This window comes from Postia placenta (assembly GCF_002117355.1).
Source record: "Postia placenta MAD-698-R-SB12 unplaced genomic scaffold POSPLAscaffold_8, whole genome shotgun sequence".
NCBI lineage: Eukaryota > Fungi > Basidiomycota > Agaricomycetes > Polyporales > Adustoporiaceae > Rhodonia > Rhodonia placenta.
The window spans coordinates 1,333,233-1,347,457 of NW_020169839.1; the positions used below are offsets into that span (position 1 = coordinate 1,333,233).

General features: G+C 51.7%; 3 protein-coding genes across 3 annotated transcripts; 2 read left to right on the top strand and 1 right to left on the bottom strand.

The window, feature by feature from the left end:
• Positions 1-329: 329 nt before the first annotated feature.
• POSPLADRAFT_1046967 (hypothetical protein) lies at positions 330-2,973 on the top strand (the record flags this gene model as incomplete). Its single annotated transcript, XM_024479167.1, has 15 exons — positions 330-458; positions 495-687; positions 750-951; positions 1,006-1,102; positions 1,168-1,262; positions 1,325-1,403; positions 1,467-1,587; positions 1,644-1,698; positions 1,775-1,907; positions 1,969-2,001; positions 2,060-2,185; positions 2,289-2,366; positions 2,439-2,491; positions 2,544-2,881; positions 2,921-2,973. The coding sequence occupies 15 exons, from the start codon at positions 330-332 to the stop codon at positions 2,971-2,973; spliced, it is 1,785 nt and encodes a 594-aa protein (XP_024338473.1).
• Positions 2,974-3,163: 190 nt separating this feature from the next.
• POSPLADRAFT_1057450 (hypothetical protein) lies at positions 3,164-12,378 on the bottom strand (the record flags this gene model as incomplete). Its single annotated transcript, XM_024480928.1, has 28 exons — positions 3,164-3,422; positions 3,476-3,551; positions 3,608-4,449; positions 4,499-4,782; positions 4,837-5,077; positions 5,130-5,272; positions 5,323-5,396; positions 5,449-5,710; positions 5,760-6,404; positions 6,457-7,653; positions 7,706-7,738; positions 7,790-7,911; positions 7,962-8,115; positions 8,167-8,381; positions 8,434-8,628; positions 8,678-8,798; positions 8,849-9,207; positions 9,263-9,452; positions 9,509-9,636; positions 9,690-10,030; positions 10,091-10,277; positions 10,348-11,031; positions 11,088-11,199; positions 11,254-11,322; positions 11,375-11,539; positions 11,593-11,812; positions 11,862-12,093; positions 12,150-12,378. 28 exons carry the CDS (start codon positions 12,376-12,378, stop codon positions 3,164-3,166), a joined length of 7,779 nt encoding a protein of 2,592 aa, XP_024338474.1.
• A 279-nt stretch (positions 12,379-12,657) lies between these two features.
• POSPLADRAFT_1057451 (hypothetical protein) lies at positions 12,658-14,113 on the top strand (the record flags this gene model as incomplete). The annotated part of the gene is made up of 9 exons (XM_024480929.1): positions 12,658-12,732; positions 12,784-12,938; positions 12,990-13,036; positions 13,095-13,256; positions 13,313-13,414; positions 13,466-13,532; positions 13,622-13,700; positions 13,756-13,858; positions 13,917-14,113. The coding sequence occupies 9 exons, from the start codon at positions 12,658-12,660 to the stop codon at positions 14,111-14,113; spliced, it is 987 nt and encodes a 328-aa protein (XP_024338475.1).
• Between the last annotated feature and the right edge of the window lie 112 nt (positions 14,114-14,225).

Genomic DNA, 14,225 nt, shown 5'->3' on the forward strand with positions numbered 1-14,225 from the left:
TACAGTCAGAGTGAACGCTGTCCAGTACGAAGGACTTGTTAGCGACCGCATACTCTCGCCTCATAGAGGATCTGGTCATGTAACTGTGACGTCTTTGTCTCTGCAGCCAATGGTGAACCCAGGTAAGCATCAGAACGCCTGGGCTCGGCAGTGTCGGCATGCAGCTCCCACTTGACTCTCGGACCGTGATAAGTACCCTGAGTGCACGAAACTTGAGGCCGCCCGTGCAAAGTGCGTGCATCTGCTGCCGATATATAGTCGACGACAAGTGCGTGTCCTCTGCTGTTCCCCACTCGCCCTTGTCCGGCAGCGCCCACGGAGGTTCCACCATGGCAGACCCGGCACACGACGACATTCATGAAATCAACTCTGTATATATGCCCAATACGTTTGAGCATGACGATAAAACGGCCGTTCAGACGCTCCAGGAGGGGTATGAGGCCGAAGCGCAGGCTGCTGTGCGCAAAGCGGACGTTATTTTCTTGACGGACCAGACGAACCTGTTGCCTCTCAAAAAAGTTGTTTCTGTATTCTGTGGTTTGTCTCTATGCCTTCTTGTCTCTACCTTAGACTCGACTATGGTCGCAACGGCACTGCCAACGATTTCTAACGCCTTCAACGCCGGCTCTATCGTCTCTTGGGTCCCCTCGGGATATTTGCTCACATCGACTGCATTTCAGCCACTGTGTACGTACAAAGCTGTTTGCGCTGCTGCTTTACGCGTATACATAGCTGATGCTCCAATGTAGATGGTCGCTTCAGCGACATATTTGGTCGCAAAGCTAGTCTTTGTCTGTCCATGTCTATATTCATGATTGGCAGCATTCTCGCTGGGTTCTCGCGTTCGATCATTCAGCTCATAGTATTTCGTGGAATCGCTGGTGCTGGCGGCGGTGCGATTGTCAGTATCGGGCAAATCATCATATCGGACATTGTGAGTCTCCGCGACAGGTACGTTTCTGCCTGCCATTGTGTCGTGTGACCCGACTTTACGCACGCCTGCAGGGGGAAATACCAGGGCATCATCGGTGTCGTTGTAGCTTTCGGATTCGCGATCGGTCCGCTCATCGGCGGTGTACTTTCTGAGAAAGCTAGCTGGCGGGTGAGCGTTCGTATCACTAAAACGCCTCCACGTGTGCTTACACCAGCTATATGCGCCATTTCCAGTGGTGCTTTTGGGTTACGCCGCCTATTTCTTTCACGGCGCTGTGTGCCGTGCTTGTGGTCCTCCCGGTCAAGCCTGTCGAAGGCAACTTCCGAACGTTAGTGGGTTTCACATTGCCTTGCAACGCGTGGGCAATGAGAGCGACCATGTCCCTCCCAGGAAACTCCTCGCTGTTGATTACTTCGGCGCCGTATTAACCTTGGCTGGGTGCACGCTGGTTCTACTTCCGCTAATTTGGGTACGTCCATAGCATTCAATCCACATATATGATCTCTGACACGTCATGGCCTGTCTACTCAAGGGTGGTGTGACGTTTCCATGGACTTCCGCTGTGGTGCTGGCCCCGCTATTCTCTGGCTTCCTTGTGGTCTCGCTTTTCTGCTTCTGGGAGTGGAAGGGTGCGCGGCTTCCCATCGTGCCTAGTACGTGCCAGACCATACCCTCCGTGCCCATCGGCTGAAGACCACTTCATGTACAGTGTACATCTTCAAGCATGTGACGGTGACCGGTGTATATGTCACCATGTTCATCAAGTACGTCGCCAGGTCTTGTAAAGCTTGTGTAACAGCAGAGGCTTTCCTGCGATGGACTCTTACCTGCTCCTTCCAGTGGCATGATATTCTACTCTGCGCTGTTCTACCTTCCGCAATTCTTCCAGGTTGCCTTGGCGTATTCCCCCATTCGGTCCGGTGTTTTCCTGTTCCCCGTTCTCGTTAGCCAGACAACGGCTAGTTTCGTCGCGGTACGTCAGCCGCCCCTGTACATAAAACACGTTCTTGTCTCATTCATTACATTGCGAACAGGGACAACTCGTAAGCCGGACCGGAAAGTACAGGGTATGAGATCAAGTGGCATTCTAGTTTGGCCCACACGCTAATTTAGTCCATTGCGCAGACCATCATTCACACAGGGTTCTCGGTATGGGCAATCGGATGCGGATGTCTGTCGACTGTGACCAGCAACACGCCTAAGGGCCTTTTGGTCTTCTTCATGCTTCTCTCGGGGCTCGGCGCAGGACAGGTACGCTGTGCTGATATCAGCATGCTCTCTCACATTCCCAACGAGGCCTCGCCTTAAAGGACGCAGTATCAAGATAGACAGCTAGCTTACGCGGTATTCGTAGACATTACAGACGACGACGGTTGCCGCTCAGGCTAGCGTTTCTAGGAGGGACATGTCCGTAGTAACTGCGGTGCGAAACGTATGTATCGCCGGTTTGGTGGCTCAGTCGTTATATCGACCGCCTTCATCACGCTCACATCACTGTTCCCAGTTCGTTCGTTTGCTTGGTGGCACCTTGTCTCTTGCCCTAGGAGCGACTATCATGTACGTCCCGCATCGGATATGACCTCGATGCTGTGCCTTGACCTTCTTTCAGCAACAACTCACTGCGTTCGTCCATGTCGTCCCTCGGGCTACCCTCTGCGACCATCAAGAAGATCGTCGACGACCCCACCCTACTAGGTGTGAGGTTCTCCTCGCCGTCCGACAGCTCTCTGGCCGCCCTTGGCATTACGCCTGCTATGGCGGCTGATATCCTCGATGGGTATACGCGTGGCTTTCGCACTGTGTTCATCCTGAATGCATGTCTCGCAGCTGTAGCGACGCTCGCGAGTATTCTGATGATCCGGCACAAGGAGCTCTCGCGGGGTGATGAGGACAAATTGCGAGCCGTCGCGCAAGCGGAACTCACAAGTGAGAAGGGGAACGATGCATGTGACATCGGCGACAGCAAACAAGACATAGAAATGGCAGTTCTAGATTCGCGGACGATGAACCAGAAGGCCATGCTAGAAGCCAAAGGCTGAGCAAGAGTTTTAATCTCCATATGAATGTACGGGTGTGGATCTATATGACTCAATGAAATCATATCCGTTGGCAAGATGTCACTGTCAGTTTTCGGCTTCATGTGCGTGTAATGGTCGTGCAATCATCAATGTCATAGCTACACAAGAAATCCCTCGCTTATGCTACATAAATGAACATGCTTTTGAGCTATCAGAAGACTCCCTGCAGGGCGTCGTCGTCTAGTAGTTTTAGTGCCTCTCGCGCCTCACGAGCGGGGCGTGCAACGGATAGCTTGTCGCTCGAAGTGCTTTCCTTGACCTTCTGAGCCACAGTGCGTAGGACATCCAGCTGCTGGAAAACGTTGGGCGCATCATCGTCGCCAGAGTGGAATTCGTCGTCAGGCGATACCACGGCGAGAATGCAATGGGAGCTGAGGACGGTTGGCGGTGTGCCCGCGGATAGGTAAGCACTGCGAAGTATCATTCTTAGACAGTATCATTGATATGAATGTGTGATACTTACTCGACCACGGGTTTCAGAAGCTGAGCTTGTGAGGATAAAGCGGAGAAGAGAGCCGCAACAGCTTGACAATAATTTTCTACAGGCCGATTCAGGTCAACAATCCAATCAGCAAAAACATAATCTCCAACTGACCTTCGTGGGGCTCCCGGAAGGCCTCGGTAATCAGGCTCACGCATGCTTCTCGTGCCTTTTCCCCGACATTTGACCCTGCACTGTGCACCACATACGCTAGAGCGTAGATGAGGCTTGCTGCAATGGGGTCTTCGTTGCTCTTCGCGCCAGTAATCAGTTCCGTGATGACAGGATCCACTCGTGGCTGGCTGCGCATGAGCATGCCTAGACCCTGCGCCGCCTTGTTGCGGACTCCAAGGCTGGCCGGATCACTGGCGCTCTTCACAAACGTGCGCTGCAGCTGAGGAAAGAATGGTTTGACAAAGGCAGGTATCCGATCAAGCATGGTGGAAAGCGCGGTGAGAATGGCGGTCTTGACAGCCGGAGGATACGTTGTGGCTTGCGTAGCGACACGGATAAGAGGTCCTGTGAAAGGAACGACGAAAGGCTTAATCGCGCTTTCTTCCGTACGCTCGATAAGGTCGCTGATGGCGTAGGCAGCATATTCGCGTTGCTCATTGCTCCCTGTGGTGAGGCCTGAGATGATGATGGGTACCAAAGGTGCGACACCCTTGGGCAGGCTGAATCCAGGGACAGGTCTACCCGGCGCGCCAGTACCTTCAATGGTACGTCTGAGTGGCACCACCAGAGGCTCTAGCTCATCCTTTGGCACAGACTTGACGAAGGCATCGAGAGATTTCAGGGCTGCAGTGTGCACAGAAACTTCGGTGTCGTCCATCAGAGAGACAAGTTGACGTATCCAGTCGACCCAATACAGTGATGAATCGAGCTCGGATTCCTCACAAAATACGGCGAAGAGTTCACACGCAGTCATGCGTCTTGGTACGGTCTCATGCTTTGCCCTGTAGTACACTTCAGCATATAATCGCATATAAAGCGTGTGGTGCTCACCATCCCAACAAGAGCAACATCAGCGTGTTCAATCCTTCCGCGTCGCAGATGGATCCTAGCAGAGCACGAATTGCTTCTCCAACGGCATTGTGAAGTTCCTCATTCTCTTCGATATCAGGGCTTTCCTTGACCTTAGCAAGTGCAGTGAGAATAACCGTCAATCTCTTGCTGAGCGCGGTGCCGGCAACCGTCACAAGTGATGCCAATGCATGTGCATTGAAGATGGTCATCGGTATAGCAGTCAAAGTTGGTATCAGCACTGGGAACACAGTGGATGCGCGAACCTGCGAAACCGCATCATCAGATCTAGCCTTTCTCGAGACATGCGGATTGCTTACAGCCATGACTTCTCTGAGCGCCTGCAGGGCAGTGCCAGAGCTCTGTCCAGGTTGCCGGAGGGCCTCTAGCAACGTTGGTATTGTCTGATCGATAGCCTTTGCCCCAATGTGCTCTTGAAGGGTGTCGAAGGCTTTCGCAGCAGCAGTGCGAACATTGGTCTCGTCATCGACCAAGGAAGTGCGTACCATCGCGATGATATCATCTTCGTTGCCTTCACGCTGACTGTCCGCTGTGCCTTCCCTGAAACAGTGGAGGTTGAGAGCTTTGCAATCCCAGAGAGCATTACACTTACATAAGCTCACAAAGAACCGAACATACACCCTCACGCGTCTTCGCATCAGGCGACGCTGATTTGGATTTGAGAATGGAGACAATCTCGCCCAAGATCTTCTCTCCAGATTTGCGACACAATTCCGCAACTGTGCGCCCGGCCGTCTGCAATACTCATCAGTCAGGCGGTCTTCTCATGGTCCAAGAATGCTCACCTCTTGCTGGTCAGCCTCGTCACCAGCCAAAAGCGAGACAATTTGGCTAATCAGCTCAGGAAGAATTTCGCGCACTGAAGGAACAATCTTTAGTCCCTGCGCATCGTCTAGAATCGATACTCTTACCCGTCCGTGGCGTATTGTGTACCAATGCCTTCCAGATATGTACGGAAGATTGTCTGACAACATTGACAGAATCCTGGCGAGCAAGGTACAGAGCTGAAAGGATACGGTCCCGCCTTTCAGCTCCGAGGACCTCAACGAGCGCCCGACGAGAACTTTCGACCACGACGGCGTCAACCATTTCTTCGTCTTCCTCGATCTCGGCTTTGCCGCTGATGCCGGACACTTTGAAGAGTAGTTCACCGACCAGAGTAATTGAAGCTTGCTGCAGGTGCCATTAGATTAGTTTACTGATAGGGACAAAATACACACACCCTAATGCGCCAACCGGGATCAAACATCCCGCGTTCGAGCTCGGGCAGTAGCAAGTCAATGGCTTTGCTGGAGTGATTAGTGACGATCATACGACCTGCCCGCATTGCAGCCTCTCTGACATAGTCTTCGGAATCTGACAGTCCGCTGAGAATGGGCGGGATGATCTTTGGTAGGTGAGGTTGGAAGCGATTCCCGAAAGTGGTGGGCAGGAACACTAGCAACGACATGAATCCTTCTCTGACGCTGCTGCGAGGCGATTGCGCATTGGCGATGATGTCAGGCAGTAATCCCTCCATACGCTCCATACCAAGACCAGCCAGTACCTCACTGAGACCCTGTGCAGCACCTTGTCGGTCCACACCAGATGTATCCGTTTTGAGCGTACGCAACAAGCCGGGGACCAGGTCTGGGAAGTGGACTTCGCCGAGTCGCTCAACAAGAGTACCGAGAGCCTTGGCCGCAGTTGCGCGTGCTTCTGGCACTGGATCGACAAGGACAACATGTACCAGTGGGAGCAATTGAGACAAATACGGCACGAAGTCCTTGGAATCTGTCAACGAAGCCATATTTCCGACAATCTGAGCGGCCTTCTTCTTGGTGTCCGCACTCCGCTCTCGTAAGCCTCTCTCGATGATGGGTACGACCTGTGACGACAGATCAACGTTTGAAACAGGAAATAGGTCTCAAATCACGTACGAGAGCCAATGAAGAGTGGTCGATGTAATGCATGAAAGAAGTTTTGAGTAGAGAAGACAGCGCATTGGGTGTTTTTCCAGGATCAACCAGTGCCTTGAGGAAGACCGGTACCAGCGACTGGATCTCTGGATTGCTGATGACTTCGCCGAATTGTTTAAGACTCTTGTTCGCAGCGACCCGCACTTGCGCATGCGAGTCCGTCAGGACATCTGTCAAACGCGGAATAACGATTGGCAAGGACTGTGATAGCTGTCTAGGTGCGCAGTATGCCATCATGCCCAACAATTCGATGGAGCCCTTCTTCGTGCGCCACTGCTTCTCATCAAGGCCTGAAAGGAGCGATGGAAGGATCGTCTTGACCCCATACCCGGACATATTCGCCATGATGACCCGTGCAGCATCATGAGTGGCTTCTCGAACATCAGGGGTTGCATCACCGAATGACGCCAGCAGGACAGGTAGAATGTGGATGATGTAAGGTTCGAAGAGCCGTCCGAGAGTATTCGAAAATGTCTCTAAGGCGAGCATGGCTCCCTGGCGAGGTTCGTATCGTTTCTTGTCCTCTGCTGCGCTTTTGAGCCGTTCTATGATATTGAAATCTTTGATGGTAGAGATCCCTGCGCCTTTGACAACACCCGCAAGTCCATACGCAGCCCCACGTCGGACGGCATACTTGGTGGAATCAAACAGGTCGGCCAGAAGGCGGTCCACCAACGGTGCGATGGGCGACTCCATTACCTTCACAAGAGCTGATAGACAATCAGAGACGGCGATTTGAACTTGCTCAGCAGGGGTTCCTAGGGCCTCAATTAACCTCTCGACGATTTGTGGGACACGACGATCCGAAGGGTCGAGATGCCGAGCTACCCTCCCAAAGAGAATGACCACAGCTTCCTTGATAAAATCTGCTGTTTCAGTCGCAGGCCCTGTGCTCTCTAGTTGCGCCTCGAACATCGAGATGAGCCCGGGGAGATGCGAAGCTCCATGGAGGTCGATGACCGCTGTCCCTGCACTGAGCATCGCTTTGCGCACATCGGCGCTGCGATCGCCTAGGGCCTCGTCTTGAATCAAGAATCTGAAGAATGGCTCGACATCTCTAGCAGAGAAGGCAGACGCAAGTAGTTCGAACGTATGGCCTATGACCACTCGTGTAGGCCATGGATCAGACCTGTCAAGACTTTGAGCGATGACCATGCCCTGAGTTATGTTCAGGTGAGCGGTGTAATTGTGCGCAGCTTGACGTACTTACATATTCGTCGAATTCTGGAGCGATGACCTTCGCCTATATGCATGATGAGGTGATTGTTCATATTCCGGGAGCAGACACACAGACCTTCTCACGGTAGAATGCTTGTAGGCTGTCTAGTACGTCAGACGCAAGTTGTGGCCAGTGATTGACAACGGCATCAGCTAGCGCTGCGGCGGTACTAGACCGAACATAACCATGCTCATGCTCTGTAAAGAGTGGTTAGTCTCGCATGTCGTTCCTTGGGAATGCGACTCACCTAGATATCTTGGCAAGTCGTGCATGAAGTTCTCCGCAACGTCCAAGCCGTTGTCTTCCCACAAATGGTGGGCTAACCTCGCATTTTGCTCGTCGTCGTCATGACACACAATCCATAATTCTGGAGACCAGTCGAGATCTGTCAAGTCAAACGGCTGTTGCGGGATCAGGTCCTCTGCTCCATGCCGCAAGTTTCAATCACTCACCTGCAAAGCTTGTAAGCAGGAATTGCGGACATAGACCTCTTGCTGAAGTGTCCCATGCAGTAATACATCAATCTCCTCGCGAGCGGCATTTGCCTGCATCGCTTGACCAATGTCAACAAGAGCGGATGAGGCATTCTTGGCTAGCTTCGGCTGGTTCCTAATGACATGGAGGAGATCTTGCATAGCTCTGGCCCTTGGGAACATCGAATCCAAGACTGATACAAATATGAGAACGTTGCGGCCGAGATAAGTATCACAAATGCGTACATTCTCCCGAGTGGAATTTGATAATATCCACTGTAAGTGCGATTTGTTCTAGCGGATCATCTTCCTCGTCCAGAGCAATGCCACCCTTGAGGAGAACTTGGCTAAATAGAGGATATGCATAGGAGAAGGTCGCGGCGTCCAATGGAACTTGCTCTGATAAAGTGCGCAACCTGTAGAGAACACGGATCACGAGAGCTGTCGAGCATATGAGACGAAGACAAATCATCCACTGAGATCTACACACAGTTCAGAGGTTCGGTGCAAAAATCTGTTGGGATACCCTCAACATCAAGACTTCGCAGAGTTGCAACACCGACCCAAGCGCGGAATGTGTCTAAGCGTTCGGAGCACACTTGTGCTAGGTCCTAAACATTGTATCAGAACTGTAGCAATGAGAGGAGAACTGGAAACTTACAAGATAACGCTCGAAAGCGGCATGGCCGATCAGAGCGACCGCCTTGCCAAATGCCCCGTTTAAGAGCAAAACCGCAATGGATGACAGGTAAGAGCGCAGCTGTTCTACGTGAGCTGCCACAAGGCTGCGAACGAGGGCCAGACCGCGCTCAAGTCTAGCTTTTATAGCCACGACCCTTTGTCGTATCTGACTCTCCTTGGCGAGCTGAGCGTCTACAAGACCTTGATCTTGCTTGGATAGGGTGGAGTTGGACGCCGCCTTCTTGCTGGCAAGAGACTTGCGCACTTCAGCCTCCCACTGTGCGTCCTTGTATCCCTTGCCCTTCTTGACGGGCTCATCCGCTTTCTTTGACGATAGTACTGGTGGGGCGAATCAATTTGACTGGTAGCTAAATAATTAAGAATGAATGTATACCATCAACGAACGTCTGACCCTCCGGAGTAGCCCAGATACCAAGATCTAGATCAGTCAGAGCATTGACTTCACTCGGGTTGATATCAGCGCGTAGTTGTTCGATAATACGGGGCAGAATGACCTCCGGGGCGACGAAGACGATAGTTGTTACAGCCCGATGCCCGGCATCCGCAATATTAGCGTTGTAGGACTAGTCAAACCTTGCATTAGACTGTAACTGAAACGTGATTACGAGATCGTCGCTACCTTTGACCGGAAGTCGAGAGCGCCCTGTATCTCCTTGAAAAGCTCGTCCGCGCGTTCGACAACTAGGTTGAGTGGATCTACACGCCCCTTCTGACACGCCTCGATCCAGATCTGACGAGATCCAACACCTAACATGAGGGGTTCAAGTTCATATACGTTTGTCGAGGGAAAGCCAACTCACCCAGGGCTGGATGGTGCGCAAGAACGACGCAGCGTACCAGAGCAGTCTTCCTGGTCGCTGAATCACATTCCTCACTGAACGCCTGTGCAGCTAACAAGAATGCTGACAAGCGGCCCTCCCTGTTGACTTTAGGTTCGTTCTCCTCGCTGCTGCCATTTTGTACCTTTGCTGATGAAGCCTTCTCCTTCGAAACATAGGCGGACAGCGCTGACACGATTGCCACACTGGCCACTTCAGGAAGCTGAGCCACGCTTTCCTCCAGCGTCTTGAGGGTTTCTCTTCGTGTTTGAGGCAATGGACTGTTGATGACCAGGTGCAGGAAGACCATGCCTATCATGGCGCTGCTCAAGCCGATGGAGTGCGTCAGTATAGGACCCCACAGACGAGCACAGCACACGAACCATGCTTGTTTATTTCTCAAGAGCTCACGCTGGAAGAAAGCAAGCGACGCCTGCGCCGCGCGAAGGAGCCACTTCTCGTCATCCTCGCCGTTCAGCTTCTGGTAGACTTTGTCCCACAGCAGGAACGACGGCTTACTTCCCGCGGTCATCAGAGACTGCACGGTTGCATTGTGAGCGATTACGTCATCTGCAAGGTACACAAGAATGCATTAGGGAAACCTGCGAAATACGACAGGGATTAAGTTCGAACGATCTACCAAAGTTGCCACTGCGAGAAAATGGTCCCAACAGTACAGCAACGGCTGTATATCCTTCAAGAGGCCCTGCAGCTGACGTCAACGGCGCCGCTGCGACTGTCTTGAGGTTAGTGTCAAGGGCGGGCAGCACCGCCTTCGCGAGAGATAGCGAGACCTCCGTATGCAGCACCTCCAACTGCCAGAAAGCATCACCTACCAAGGAGCAAAACGCGCGTCGGATGACCGGTTTTGCGCCCATCAACTCCTTAGTGATAACAGAGACTGCGTCGCCTGGCAATACTATGTTCTCGCGCAGACAGAAGACCAGATGTGGTACCAGAGCAGACGTTAGCACAGAGATGGCTCCATCATGTGTTTCCTTCGCGAGCAATGGCAGGCTGGTTTGCATGATTGCTGTAGACGCAGAAGTCGCGGGGCGAACGAATCCTAGCATGGAGTATAAAGCCATTCGATGGTCAGGTCCCGTAGTTTTGCCTGACTTCGGGAGAGATAACGTTTCAGAAACGGAAAAAGTCAGGTCATCACTACTGGATGTTTTGCTGATCATTGCCCTAAACAAGAGACTGGCGTTCTTGCGCACAAGAGGATTTGCAGACTTCGCGCTATTTAAAGCCGAAGTGAGAACCTTGCGGAAGATATCGCCTTCCACAGGGTAGCGATAAGCGTCGAAGAATTGGGTGACAACTAGATGCCGGTGTTGAGATACCGAGAAAGCACGCGATTGAGGGGAAAGTGCTCACCAAAGAGGGAGATCTCCGGCGAACGTAACAGTGCCTTCTCCATCGTTGGCAGGACAGAACTAGTGAGGTCATCTTGCGTCACGACGGCCTCGATAAAGTCATGGAATGCAGCCTAATGATGTGGGATCAGTCCCCCGGGCGTCTCTCGGGCGAAGGAAGTACGAACGTTTGCGTGGATCGGTACTGGCGTCTTAGACATTAATACAGAAGTTGCATAAAAGCTCAGTATATCGGTCTGCGAAGCGCTGACTCAGTATGAGAAGCATATTCAGTAACAAGATGCCGACCTTGAGAGACGAGTCTAGGGCCTTCAAGGTTTCATCTTTGACATTCTTCAACCGAAGTTTGACGTCCACGCATATGCCAAGGAGCGGGACGACATGGAGAGCCTGCTGAGATGTCTTGCCTTTCGCGAGCAGGGTCCTTATGGCTGTCGAGATGTGTTCTGGGCACTGTAGGACAAGATATGATCATCGCACTCAGCCTCAGTATTAGCAGAACCTACCGATCGCAGAGCACGTCGCACGCGAGTGAGCGTGCCCTTTTGGATTGATGGCTTAATACGCGCTGTCCTGTCCAGAAGCATGTCTACCGAAACAGCCACGGCGCTAAGTAGGTTGTTCCATGCGATCGAGGACGGAAACTCGGGGTTGACCTTTAGGCATACGACGTAAAGCCCGCATGCCCAGCTCAATAGTATGAAAACATCTGCTGCTGCATGAGAACTGCATGACGGTCACATCAGTTCATTTTGAGGATCGAGGGGGCACGTACCTTGCTCTGTGTGCGATCTGGCTCACTTCTGTCGATAGCCAGCCGATGATTTGCTCGGTAACTCCGAGAGGTGTTTCATCCTGATCTCCATCTGACCGCCCACGGAGCTCATCTCGCCTCACCAGCTCTGTTCCGACCTCTTCGACCGCTTCTCGGGATGGTGTGTCGACATAGCGAGAATATGTCAGAGTCAGCAGTTTGTAGATGTCCAGAATTTGGGATAGGCTCAATTCTAGCAAGGAGCACATGAGCACATCATTTGAAACACAGCAAGATGCAGCTACGCACCGTCTTGCCGTGCCAAACCTAAGAGTTCTTCACGAAGAAACTGTGTTCGCACCTTCGTGCTGCTCGACAGCAGACGACTGCGCGCGAGTTCGAGGGAGCGAGTCCAGTCTGAGAGAATGTCTTCTCTCCGCCATCCACGTTGAGATTGACTGGATTCCCCGTTCGTGTTTTCAGAGTCGTCGATTTCCGAGGTCGAGGCAATCCATGACTGGATGTCTGATTTGCCCATAATACTGGAGGTCTTTTCTCTACCCTTGAGATTTGCGGGCTGGCTTTCGAGAGCAATTTGGCAAGTTTAAATTCTAAGAAATAGCTAGACAGAAAGAAAGAACGATGACCCCAGTCCGACGGCGACAGAAAGGTGCAAGACCAAATGGTGCACGAGCGCCTACTGGACCAAAGCTCGATCATAATGACTATGAGTTGTGACCTCCATCTCGCACCAAGCCCGAGGTTCTACCATCCTGATTAGAAGCCCTGACTCAGAGATTCTCTCTATTTGTGAACAATGGCCTCTAATCAATTCTTGAACATACTTGAGATTCTGTCCGAATCCGCGGCCTGGTCCGAGCGCAACGAAATGGTGAGTGAGGCTGTAAGAGTCGGTGGATTCCAGATATTGACGCAGTATCAGGCACTGCTGGAGCCTTTTAACCACATCAATTCTGTACGAGGAAAGGAAATACGAGGGCTCATGCTCGAGGCGTTCAATGCATGGCTCGAGGTGCCGAAGGACAAGCTCATGATCATATCTCGGGTCATCAGCATGCTACACACTGCCAGTCTGCTGTGAGGCATTGGCTTTGTTATAGAGGCTCGCCTGTCGTGACTGAAGTTCAGAATAGATGACATTGAGGATGATGCACAATTACGCCGAGGAGTACCAGGTATGTATCACAAAACGGCGGTGTATGAATCCGCCCTCCTGACCACCGTACTTGGTAGCGTCACACAAGATTTACGGCATACCGCAAACGATCAACTCCGCCAACTACGCGTACTTCCTTGCGTACCAGGAGCTGTTTACTCTACGTTCCGGTGTAGACAGCGGCGATTCGGAACCACATCGCTTGATACCGTTCAGGCAGCTTGATCGCGTTGTAACTGGTATGCATTGCGTATTTCTCGGGGAATCTTTCGCAAGTTGATATGAATTCCTACAGCTGAGCTACTTTCCTTGCATCGAGGCCAAGGCTTGGAGCTTCTGTGGCGTGACTCCCTGCAATGTCCCACGGAAGAGGAATACGTAGCTATGGTCAACAATAGTGAGCTTTCTCGATCTCAAATGATGATGTTGACCAACAGTATTTCTCTAGAAACGGGCGGGCTATTCCGAGTAGCCATAAAGTTGATGATGGCATGCTCGACAAAGAACATTGACGTGTACGTAGTCGGTTTCATCAGTTCTCTGTTATCCAAAACGATGCACGTTATTGCACGACGATGGTGCTGATCGTGCAACCGTTGTACAGTGACTATGTTCCTCTCGTGAATCTTTTCGGTGTATACTACCAGATTAGGGACGACTACATGAACCTGCAAAGTTCGGAGGTACGTATTTTGTATTAAGAGGACCCACATGGCTTTTTACAAGGATAATATGCAGTACGCGGATAACAAGGGCTTCGCGGAGGACCTCACAGAAGGAAAGTTCTCATTCCCGATTGTACACGCTGTACGATCAGATACGTCGAACCGACGAGTGTTGAGTACGTTTTTAGAATCTAGCTCAGTGCGATGTTGTACTTAACTTTCAATCCCTTGCAGATGTGCTACAGAAGCGTCCCACAACACCGACCCTCAAAGTACATACCGTTGCTTATCTGCGTGACCACACGAAGTCTTTCGATTACACCATTGACATACTGCGTTCCTTGGAGACCCAGATACGAAATGAGATTGCTCGACTCGGTGGGAATAAGGGCCTTGAGCAGATTATGGACGCTCTACATGTGCCAAGCTGATACCGAGTAGCTTGCGCCCAATGTTGTTCGCGGACTCGTCTCCGCATATTCGAATATAGGCTGTGCTGTATAATCATGGAATCGTACAAGGTTAATTTTTCATAGTGAAATA